The sequence below is a fragment of the Balaenoptera acutorostrata genome, chromosome 2 (genome assembly GCF_949987535.1).
Source record: "Balaenoptera acutorostrata chromosome 2, mBalAcu1.1, whole genome shotgun sequence".
Taxonomy (NCBI): Eukaryota; Metazoa; Chordata; class Mammalia; order Artiodactyla; family Balaenopteridae; genus Balaenoptera; species Balaenoptera acutorostrata.
In genome coordinates this window covers 54780921-54793716 of record NC_080065.1, presented here as the reverse complement: position 1 = coordinate 54793716, position 12796 = coordinate 54780921, and the positions used below count along the sequence as shown (strand labels likewise).

Sequence of the window (12796 nt, the reverse complement as noted above, 5' to 3'; positions counted from 1 at the left end):
GTAGGCCAAAGATTCTGCATGGTGTTTCAAGACCCACTCACATGTGGAGAGTGGATTCTTGGTGGGTCACGATGTACAGATATACACCCATGCTCTCCAAGGCTGCTCAAGCTACTATTCAGGACCCCGTGGGAGCGCTCAGGAAGGGCACTGCACCCACAGTGCTGTGCTTATGGCTTCCTCCTTCAGGAAGCTGAACTGGTGAAGTTTCTCACTAGCCCTCTAGACTGCTTGAGTATGAGGGCAGCAGCTTCTGCGTGATAATCATGATTATATTAGTGACTGATATTCTTTAGCTCTCTGAGAATAAAATACAATTTATAACATAGAGTATACAGTTTAAGACATTTGACTTTTGAAACCATTTTTCGATTGCATGACGTATCAAAATAAGGACTATCTGTATCCTTATTTCACAACTGTAAATGGTACATATTAATGCCATGTTACAAAGAGGAAAATGGAGACTCAGAGAGACTAAGTTATTCAAGGTCGCAGACTATCTATAGAAAGTGAAGTGCCAATATGAGTTTTTATGATCCCAAATCCATGCTATTTCTACTGCAACACACTGCCACTCAAAGATGACACAAAGTTTACTATGAAGGAGCTCACAGCCTAGGACCCTACAAAATTAATAAGGCAGAAAGAAAAGGGTATAATGTTTGAATACTACACAACAAGAACACAGTCATACATTTCTTGTGTAATAAAGCAAAAAGAATGTTTTTAAAAGCAAAATATAAGTATCACAAGAAAGGTAGACGTTAGATCAGGAAAAGAAAAGATTAAGAAAACCTGGAAAAGACATTTAGAAAAGATAGTATTCTAGGTGTTGAAAATACATATGACTTTGACATTCAGAAGTGGGATAGAACACTTCAGGCAGGGGAAAGAACATGAACGAAGACACACAAAAAGGAAAATACAAGGCATATATGTAGAACAGCAAATATTTCAGATCTGTTAACACAGTGTTTCCTACATTTCCCAGGTAAGATTTCCGGTGAATTCATTAAAAGTACAGATTCTCAGGTTTCTCCCTCGGAGATTTTGATTCAGTAGGTCTGAGATGGGGTCTAGGAATTTAAATTTTTTTTAAAGTACTACAAGTGATTTTTTTATTACTAAGGAAGTTTAAGAAGCATTAGACTAAAGGACAGAGTTGGCAATGGGGAGTCATGAAAGAAAAAGCTTGAAATAATAGGCCAAGGAATTTGGCCTTATTTCTACAGTCAACAGAAAGCAACTATAACATCTTAATCAGGCTTCAGGAAGACTATTCTGATAGTAATGAGTGGAAGGGAAAAAAGAGAAGGGAGATGGGAGACCAGTCTGTAGACTAGGGCTGCAGCCCAGGCTAGAGATAATAAAGCCTGGAACAAGGGTAATAGTAAAATAAATTAAAAAGAAAAAACAGATTTGAGATACGCCATGGATGAAAAATTGGTAGAACAGTTCAACTAACTGGTTGTGCAAGGAAAAAAATAAGAAAAATGTCAACTAAATCTAAAATTCTTCTTTAGGGGGCACTGATACCAGGGAATTAGAAAGAGAAGTCACAGAACAGGGAGAAGTTTGGGAAGAAAAGATAATGAATTAAGCCTTGGCTAGGGCTTGGGTAACAAGTGAGATATTTAAATATAGAGATGTCTAGTAGGCAGCTGGAGAAAGGAAAAGTAAGTCAGCCTAGAGATATAGATTTGAGAGTCTGAAACAAACATTTGATAATTTTATCACAGAGCGCCCTCAATTAAAAAGTCAGACAAGAGAAATGTGATGACACTATACTAGAGTTATCCTACTTATTTGATAATGGACTGTGGGTTGCAATTTTCTTGGCAAAGAGGAAAGAATTTACTTGGTCTTTCTACTGTTTAAAGTGTTTTACAGGTTTAAGAGCAAACATAAAAAGCAAGCTAGAACTAACGATGGTGGTATCTTTCACATTTCAACCTTGTAGCAAACACAAATTGCTTTTGGAGTATCCAGTTCACTATAATTCAGTAGAAGTTAAACATTATTTTCTTTTCTGTTTTTACTTTGTGCAAAGTAAGCAGCAGGAGGAAGGTATGCTTTAAACATTTAAGACATGCTGTTGCTACCAATAGAAAAAATTCAAACTAATCTCCTAGTAGAGTCAATCTCAAAGTAATTGTGCACAAAAGTTATTTTAGACCAGAAATTTAATTCAACAGAAGATTGACAGAAAAATTCCTTTTGCCTACACTTGCTCTACAAGGCTGCTAAACTTAGTACTATCCAGGACCCCACGGAAGTTAGGGAAGGGCAATGGGCCGACTGCATTGAGCTGCCCCCCACCCCAGAATGCTGTGCTATCAGTGAAATTTCTTGCCAGCCTTTTAGAAGGAGGCAGCTTTTGCAGCATTCAAAATCACATTAGACACTTTAATAGCTATAAAAACCTAAGGTCAAAATTCTGATTCCACGACCTCCTAATTACACAGTCTTAGGCAAGCAACTTAACATCTCAGTATTGATTTCGTCATTTACAAAACAGGAATAATAACATCTATATCACATGGTTGTTATAGAGATTACATAAAATAAATACTTAGCATGGATAAGAAAAAAAATCATTACAATGCAGTATAACAAGTGTTTGATGGCTCAGCCTGGGTGAAAGTTGTCTTGGGGAGGGAGGTAGAGGTAGTGAGGAGTTAATAATGGAGGTAAATTTTAAAAGGAAAAATAAAAATTAGCCAAATAAAAGAGAGCACACACTCCAAGCAAAGGAAAAAGAGGGGTGGGGGGACACTGGGGAAGGCATGGATATGCAAGGAAACTTGACATCTTCACAAAACATCAGTGAAAGAGAATCCTGGCAATTCCCAGATCTAACATTCATGATTTTTTCCATTTACAAATATACCTGCAGGATCATGACATATAGTGAATCTTTCAGTTTGATTAGGGACAAATTTGAATCATGAATAATATAAGACTAGTATACTGACGATGACTTCTGAGATACCAGGGGGACAGAGTGATTGGTGATGTTGATAAGGAATAGGAAAAGGAGGTTTTCATGTAAAGATGAATTTAATTTTGATATCTAAAATACAGATGTTTCCTAAAGGCAACTCAGAAAGAGGGATAAGAGCCCAGAAGAAATATTTGGCCTTGTCTCCTAGAGTTCAGAATGTTAGTATACATGTGGTAACTGAATCCATGGTATTAAATAGGTCAATCAAGGATACTGAAGACAGCAAAAAAAAAAAAGACTAAATATTTCTTACACATGTCCATTCTAATTCAGTTTTAATGTAATGGGTATAAATAGAGTGCTTACTATATGCCCAATATTAGCCTACCAAAACCAGGCTCAATGATGAGGGAAGCACGTGGATAAAGAAGTAAAGACAAGGGTAAAAATAATGTGCTTTTAAGTCGATGCTATTATAAGTGTCAGTAAGAAATAGGTGACCACATCAAGCAAGTAAGGTAGTACTAGGTTACAGAGTTTTAATTACATACTACAGTAAAGACTTTGAATCTTATCCTTTAGGTCTCAGCATTCACTAATTTTTAAGAAAGAAAGACATACGAAAATTTGGGGGAGTAAAAACCCTTGAAGATGATTTTCTTGGGGCATATTTGTCAGAATCACTGCTTTAAACAATGGTGGGGCACTGTAGGTGTTTCAGCAATGAGTACTGTGATGAAAGTGATATTGAGGAAAACCATACTTAAAGGCCTATGGCAAGCATTGGTGGGATAAAGGCCAGGAGGCAATGTATAATCTTGAGACATGGATTTTATAGTGAGACAGATGTAGGTTCAACTCCCAGCTCTAGCTACTTACTAGTTATGTGACTTTGAGCAAATTACAACCTATTAACACCTTAACTTATTCATAGGTAAAATGGGAATGATAATTCCTATCTTAAAGAGCTGTGATGAGAATTAATGAAACGATTAGAATACATATAAATGATACTAAAATGAATATAAGAGCTTTGGTCTGTCACTGTTTATTACAGTAATGATAATTACTAAATCAACTAGCAATCCAATTAAACCAAGCATAATTAAAATCTGAATCACAAAATTAAATCATTCTTTAACTCTAGTTGTAATTGATTTTTTTAAATGCCAGATTAAAAAAAAAAAAGCTATCTCAAATCATCTCAGAAGTTGCAAATACTACTGACCACAAATCATTTTATGAATTGGTTCAATGAACACTTACTGAATGTGTACCATGTAAAACATGCTGTGCTATGTATAGGAGATTAAAAAATGAATGAGATATAGACCCTAATCTCTTTTATAATTCAGAACAAAGGGCAAATTAAGAGTTTTACCTGACTAACTCGATTTACTTCCTCCTCTTCTTCCTCAGCTTCCTCTCCAAATGAAAGTAAACTAAAATTTCTGATCAGAAATAAAGAAAAAAAAAGAAGGAAAAAAGAATTAAAGAAAGAAAATTTAGGAAGAAAAAGTTAAACAAAACTTATAAATATCCTACTTTCAAAGCAATAGAACCATTAAATACACTAAGTCAAGCATGACAGAAATAATTAAAGCTTTTTATATTTACCAAAACTGGTTAGCAAAATGGGGATTTCTAAAAAACTAATAAACATATAGCTCTGAGAGTACTACAAATGGGAAGCAATTTATCTAGTGTCTGCCAAAACAATCTTAATATTTTAAAATTAATAAGTTAAACAAAATTGTCAAAAAAAGCAAAAAATTTAGCTAACCAAATGGTACATGGGAAGAAAAATCAAGTTTGTCTTTTTTGAGCCTTCAAATTAATATATCACAAGGAAGATAAATAATAAGTTATTAAAACTCTCCTTTCAAATATTGGAAAAATAAAAGATTTGGCCACAAAAGAGGAATTTCATTTCAAAACTTAGATATAATCAATAACTACCTCATCATCCCTATTATATTTGCTATGAATTAAAAACAAAAACAAAAATATCCAACTTTTGGGCTTGTTGTCAAGATAAATCACAGTTATGGAATATTATATCTGAATATAGTGACAGTGACCTTTCACCCAGAAATAAATTAGTTAAAATAAATAATTAAAAATAAAAGGAAGTCAAATATATAGCTGTATAAGAAGTTATTCTGCCACAAGATATCAACTGCTTATTAAAGTGTCTGGCTCATATTTGACAGTTTAATAACAGCAACTTAACTTACTTACATTGTAGGATATCAAGAAAAGAAATGAATATGTATTGAATACCTACACTATTGGGTGTTTTCAAATTCCCCTTCTCATTTAATTTTCATTATAACCAGGTGTTGTATTATAAATCTCCATTTTATAAGATGGGGAAACTGAAGCTCAGAAAGATTAATAAACTTTGCTTCTTATAACTGGGGTAGGCAGTATTATACTTAAAACTGTCTGACTCTAACACTTATAAGTACAATAAAATCCCTAATATGACATTACAGTTCAGTAAAGAGTAAGTTGAAATCCAACTCTCTGATATCTATTTTAATAAAATAGGCAAAATTAATAATGTAAAGAATATTGTTCACAAATTACTGAAATTTATTAAAAGAAGAAACTTCTATTTTTAGAAAACTATCCTTAGGAAATAATCCAGAATACAGAAACAGCTTTATGTTTAAATATATTTATAATAAGATTATTTTAATAGCACCAAAAAACAAGAGTGAGAAGTTAAATAATGTAACCATGTGGTCATTATATCCTTCATACTTTACTTTCCAAGTTCTTTATCCTGAGCATGTATTAATGGAAAAACAAGTAAAAAACAAAAAAAAATTCTCAATAACTCATTTACATATATGTCTTGTAGTGATCATAAATATTTACCTACTTATTAACACAGATTTCATATAGAAATCTCAGACAATACTTATTTACCTTAAGTTTTTAAAGTTATATACTGTCTTTGAATATAAGAAATGTACATTTAGAAAAACACACACACAATATAATTTAGATGGTACCTCTTGGTCCAAACTGACCTCCCCCTCACTACTAAACAATTGTTACTAAAGGAAATAAAGTGAACTAAATGAATCAGTGTTGCTTTTCAAGCTGAGGAGAAAATCTTTCTACTCTGATTATTACTTTGTGCCTCTGGGTTTCAATTTCTTTACTTCCTCCTCTGGTTTCTCTTTTTTTGGCTTTTTTATTTCTCTTGGAATGATGTCATCAAAAGGATTAAACAAAACCTATGGAAAGAAATATTTTGAAAACATGATTCAATTTTTTAAAATTTCACAAAAACTTAAAACCAATATTTAATTACGTTGCCATTAGTGTCTATAATTTTTCCTCACATAACCACTACAAGCATAATGATATATACTTCCACTTACATGGCCTCACTGGATTCTCCCAGTAATCCAATATGCTATTAAGTAAAAGGTATTTTATCCCTATTTTACAAAAGGGAAAAATATTCAAGAAAACATAATACATAGTAAGAGAGACAAACTCAGGTATTTTGACTCCAAATCAAATGCTCTAAGGTCCTTGCTTCCTCAATGAAGAATCACTCTTAAATTACCTAAGATATCACTTCACTGGGCTAAATAAACCTAATTCATCCAGCTTTCCATTATGAGTCGAGTATTGCACTCATTGGATTACCAGCTAAAGTTTCATCTTTGAATTCGAAATCTTCAATTAAAAAAATTCTTAATCAGAAACTGTGACTAAATTACAGAGATAAAATCTAAGTAGTGATGTTAATTTCATCTGATAATTTAACAATACAAATAATCAATTTCTCTTAAGTGATAATTTAAGTAATGTGTCTCATAATAATCATGCTCCTACCTCACAACATTTTATTTTGTGTGGATTACGTGGTCTTTCTTCATCATCAATGTCTACTTCTGTCAGTCGCAGCATGTTATATACTGTATCCCCTGTAACCTATCAAATAAAAAAGAAAATTTAATTGAAAAATATTAAATTCATTCTTTGAAATAAGGGAGGACTTTTGAAAATATTTTTTAAATAATTGAAAGGGAATTTCATATTGTTATATACGAGTATATGCATTAAATAGTGTAAAAAAGCAACATCATCCTAAGGGGAAAAGGCATTGATGAAGTTTAATCCCTTAGTAAGATTTTTGAGAAATTTCCAGTATATACTTAATGTCAGTTTTTATTAAAAATATAATGCCAAATAACCTTCTGAATGACTACTTTTTGTTCAAACATTATAAACAAATTTACACTTTAGAATAGGGTAGATCAAGCAAATAACAATAACAATGTGGTAAGTGCTCTGCAGACATTATTAAAGGCATTCTCCAAAGAGATAAAGTTGATTGTTTTTAGAGGTCGGCCCGTGTCTGCTAGAGTGGGCCAAATACATATTTCAGGGAATCGTATACAGAACATCCAATGATTCCACTTTAGGTTTGTTTTACTTTTAGTAAGGATACGAAAGAGTAATATAACCCAGATAACTTCTAAGCCCTGGAAGTTATATCAAATAAAAGAGAAAAGGAATTTTTAAAAAAGACATTATCTCGTTAAATGAGATAAAACATCCTAAAAGTAGGTACTATCATTATCTTGCTTTTCCAGATAAGAAAATTGCGGTTCAAAGAAGTTATACAGCCAACAGTGACGGCCATTCTAACTTGTAACCACTATGCTATACTTTGTCTCTAATGTGTAAGTTATATAACATCAATTGTAAACAATGGTGCAGAATGGTAACATAAATCTCATTTTATTATATACTTATTTTTTGTAAATAATAGGAAGGAAAATCTGTGAACATCAGACAACCTGTGTTGGAGTGGCTCAAATGTGCCAATGCATATTTCTTAATCCACGTTGTTAAGTATTAAGCAACAATACTGTATTGCATGTTTTTGGCATGACTCCTCTTATTCAACATTTCTCAAAAGTTCTAAAATAATACCAGTTTTCCAGTTGTGCTAAGTGTGTTCTTTCCCTTTTCATCTTTTGTCTAGGATAGGGGGAAACCATTCTTATTGAACCAGCAGAGGGAGCTGATGCACTAGTGATGTCTAACACGCCTAAGACTTAAACTATCTGGGAAAATATTGGAATATTTATGAAAAGGGAGAAGCATGAGAAAAAAAAATCTTCAGAATCCCTTTTAAAGAAAACTATTGAAAATTCTATGGAAATGATAATCTCTGATATGATGTTAAATGTAAGCAGGATTAAATAGGTATTGTTCAAAGTAATATTTCAGGCAAAAAGTTATAATGTTGGGACTTCCCTGGTGGAACAGTGGTTAAGAATCTACCTGCCAATGCAGGGGACACGGGTTCGATCCCAGGTCCAGGAAGATCCCACATGCCGCAGAGCAACTAAGCCTATGTGCCCCAACTACTGAGCCTGTGCTCCAGAACCCGAGAGCGACAACTACTGAAGCCCGCGTGCCTACAGCCTGTGCTCCACAACAAGAGAAGCCACCGCAATGAGCAGCCCGCACACTGCAACGAAGAGTAGCCCCCGCTCGCCACAACTAGAGAAAGCCCAGGCGCAGCAGTGAAGACCCAACGCAGCCAAAAATAAATAAATAAATAAATTTATTAAAAAAAAAAAAGTTTTAATGTTAACACAAGTTCCACTTTAAACTGAAGGGAATTCATCATTAACAAAATAAACTTTAAACTACTAAATGTTATTACCTAGGTGTCTTTCTAAAAATGTTAAAACAGTATCAGCTGAGTGACATAATAGTTAATAATACCATTAATACAATTTTAGAAAACAGAAAAATTTAAAGTTAAAACCAATGACTTGTTGGAAAAACACACACAAAAATTCAGGTGGTTCCTCATAGTTTATTATAACAGGAATATACAGTATTCCATCATTTTTAGAAATAATAAATAAATATCCTAGGGAATATTTTTATGAAGGCAGCTCTTAGGTAAGTTGATCATATATATCATAGAAGCCTAAGATAACTGGACACGAACCTTTCCAAAGATGGTGTGCTTATTGTTAAGTTCATCTGCTCGACCCAGCGTAAAGAAAAACTGACTGCCATTATCATGAGGACCAGCATTTGCCAGGGCAACCAGTCCTCTCCGATTAAAACGCAACCGTGAGTGGAATTCATCCTGAAGCATTAAAAAAAAAAAAAGATTTAGTGAATGTCCTCAGTTATAAGGCCCTTCATATTTCAGCTAACAAGCAAGGTCCCACACAACTTCTAACCAAAAATGCTGAAGTTTTATTTAACTGATTTTCACATATAATCAAATCCAGTATCTATGGTTCCTTCAATTCTATTAAACTTCACTAGCCTGTAAGTATCTTCTAAATATACTCAGCCACAAATTTAGCCTATTTTGTGGAAAGCTTACTACTTACACAGAGGAAGGGTACTCAAGGGGAATGGATTTCTGAGTCATTTCCCTATTCTTCTCATCCCTCAAAGCCATCTAAGCTTTTAGAACCTTCTATTTTTTTTCTCCAGGATACCTACTTTTGAATCATTACAGAGTCTTCAACTATACCCTTCCTGAGCCCATTCTAAATGTCATGAAACAATTGTTTTCTTCTTATTTTTTAATTCAAGGAATCTAGTATGATTATGTTATGTGCTTCACTGTGTTTTTTAAAGTCCTAAGTTGAATCCTCTCTGAACTGACACTGGTCCCATTTGACAGTTTTCAAAAGAGCAGGAGCAAGCCATTCTAAGGTGGTTTTCTTGCTAGGGTAGGGTTACATAACATATACATTAGTCTCTCAGTTAACAGAAGACCTGATACTAGACTCATTTATAATATAGCCATGTTATGTAATCAATGTTTTTCAGAAAGGAAGTTCTGTTTCCTTAATAAATTCGTCTCAAGGGATTTGAACTCAAAGGGTCATAACTCTGGATACTGTATTAAAAATGACCTAATTGAAAAACTTACCAAGATATCTGTATTACTTGAATATAATAAGCAAAAATCTCAATTTAGAAAGGAATTGTCACAAAGAGCTATTCTGTTAAACCAAATAATAGAAAAAAGGAATGCTTCCTACCAGATGGAGGCTCTAAAATAATGAGATATCTCAATTTTGTAAAATATAAAATAGTCTAACAGTAACATTTGAGACTCTTTTATAACCATTTCACATGCTCTAAGGCCACTATCATATGAAAATTAAAGCAAACAGTTCAAGTATTTTTCTCAAGAATCATACAGTAACCCAGTATAAAATTAAAGGACATTCCAGACACTCTATCTAATTAGTATAAATTCGAAGTTTTTAAAAATTCACATATTTTAAGAGCTATTGATGCTTACTCATTAAAAGAACATAATATTGATACCATCAGATTAATAAATAACCCAGCTTTTAGCTTTTACTTGAACCCACTGCTATCCTTTATATCTTAATTATGACATTAACTCTTTTTTTCTTTTTCGATCTATGTTGGCAGTTAACAAAGCACTGACCTATTCTTGATTAAAACCCACACCTCTTCTAACTTTTATGTTGCTTCTTCCTTCTGTTTCCCCTTGTGATTTCTTGTCACGGCATGCATTTTGTGCTACAAAGGTCTATTGTGTACAATTTAAAATGAATTCTGCTATGGACTGAATTGTGTCCTCTCATAGTTCATATGTTGAAGTGCTAACCTACAATGTGACTGTACTGGAGATAGGGCCCATAAGAAGATGAAAAAGGTTTAATGACTTCACAAGAGTGAAGTCCTAATCCAGTAGGGCTGGTGCCCTTATTAGAAGAGGAAGAAACACCAGAACGTTCTCTCTCCACCATGTGAAGACACAGCAAGAAGGCAGCCATTTGTAAGCCAGGAAGAGAAGCTTCACAGAACTGTATGCTAACACCTTGATCTTGGACTTCCTAGCCTCCAGAACTGTGAGAAATAAATTCCTATTGTTTAAACCACCCAGTCAGAGGTATTTTGTTATAGCAGTTCAAGCAGATTAATATAAATTCTATACTGTGTTAAATAAAATGTTTTAAAATAGGATGGCATATGCAATGTTCTAGAAATGTTTTACACATACAAAGTTGCCGAGATCAGATACAGTCAGATATCGGGAAATATGTTATATAGTCTTTTTTTCTGACTCACATTTTCCTCACTACCACCTTTAGCTCCATCTGAATTCAATCTAGCGTTAAACTTTGTGACAAGACAACTTAGAAAGAATGCTTGATGGGGTAAGTGCTGCTCTTATTCTGTATAATCCTAAGTATACGATAGACCCGATTTCGTGCACTAACGTAAAATGCATTTTCCTCTGTGGGGCACAATCATTTTTGATTAAGCAATCCAAACTGACTTGAAAATAGATTAAAAAAATTCAGTCTCACCTTGAATGGGGCTCCATAGATAGACTCTCCACCAGTCCCTGTACCAGTAGGATCTCCCCCTTGGACTATAAAACCAGGTACAACTCTATGAAATATGGTGTTGTCATAATATGCTGCAAGAAAATAAAAAGAATTTATCATTCTCTTTCTGATTTTTCATTGTTAGTGTAAAGAACTGCAACAGATTTCTGTATGTTAATCTTGTATCCTGCTACCTTGCTGAAATTGTTTATCAGTTCTAATAGTTTTTGTGTGGTGTCTTTAAGTTTTCTACATAGAGTATCATGTCATCTTCATACAATGACAATTTTACCTCTTCCCTTCCAATTTGGGTACCTTTTATTGCTTTTTCTTATCTGACTGCCATGGCTAGGACTTCCAATACTATGTTGAATAGCAGTGGTGAGAGTGGGCATCCTTGTCTTGTTCCAGATTTTAGCAAGAAAACTTTCAGTTTTTCACCACTGCATATTATGTTGGCTGTAGGTTTGTCATAAATAGCTTTTATTATGGTGAGATATGTTCACTTCATACCCACTTTAGTGAGAGTTTTTATCATGAATGGATGCTGAATTTTATCAAATGCTTTTTCTGCATTTATTGAGATGATCATGTGGTTTTTGTTTTTTCTTTTGTTGACAAAACAATCCCTTTTAAAATCACATAAAAAAATAAAATAAAATATGTAGGAATAAACCTGACCAAGGAGGTGAAAGACCTATACGCTGAGAACTATGAAACATTGATAAAGGAAACTGAAAATGATTCAAAGAAATGGAAGATATCCATGCTCTTAGACTGGAACAATTAATATTGTTAAAATGGCCATACTACCCAAAGCAATCTACAGATTTAGTGTGATCCCTATAAATTACCTATGACATTTTTCATGGAACTAGACCTAATAATCCTAAAATTTATATGGAACTACAAAAGACCCAGAATTGCCAAGCAATCCTGAGGAAAAAGAACAAAGCTGGAGGCATAACTCTTCAAGACTTCAGACAATACTACAAAACCACCGCAATCAAAACAGTGTGGTATTGGCCCAAAAACAGATATATGGATCAATAGAAAGGAATAGAGGGCACACACCTATGGTCAATTAATCTTCAACAAAGGAGGCAAAAATACACAACGGAGAAAAGACAGTCTCTTCAACAAGTGGTGTTGGGAAAGTTGGACAACTGCATGTAAATCAATGAACTTAGAACACTCCCTCACACCATACACAACTACAAACTCAAAATGGCTTAAAGACTTAAATGGAAGACATGACACCATAAGACTCCTAGAAGAGAACATAAGCAAAACATTCTCTGACATAAATCATAGCAATGCTTTCTTAGGTCAGTCTCCCAAAACAAAAGAAATAAAAGCAAAAGTAAACAAATGGGACCTAATCAAACTTATAAGCTTTTGCACAGCAAAGAAAACCATATACAAAGTGAAAAGACAATCTACAGAATGGGAGAAA

General features: G+C 33.6%; 1 protein-coding gene across 3 annotated transcripts in view; it reads right to left on the bottom strand.

Annotated features, from left to right (window-relative positions):
* Positions 1-12796, bottom strand: part of CWC27 (CWC27 spliceosome associated cyclophilin) — a 248828-nt gene that overhangs the window by 217432 nt on the left and 18600 nt on the right. For all 3 annotated transcript variants that reach the window (XM_057540311.1, XM_057540313.1, XM_057540312.1), the window contains 5 exons: positions 11320-11432; positions 8952-9095; positions 6809-6907; positions 6095-6198; positions 4329-4398 (listed from right to left, as the gene is read on the bottom strand). In XM_057540311.1, the coding sequence (XP_057396294.1) occupies positions 4329-4398; positions 6095-6198; positions 6809-6907; positions 8952-9095; positions 11320-11432 (530 nt within the window). The remainder of the gene's footprint in view (positions 1-4328; positions 4399-6094; positions 6199-6808; positions 6908-8951; positions 9096-11319; positions 11433-12796) is intronic.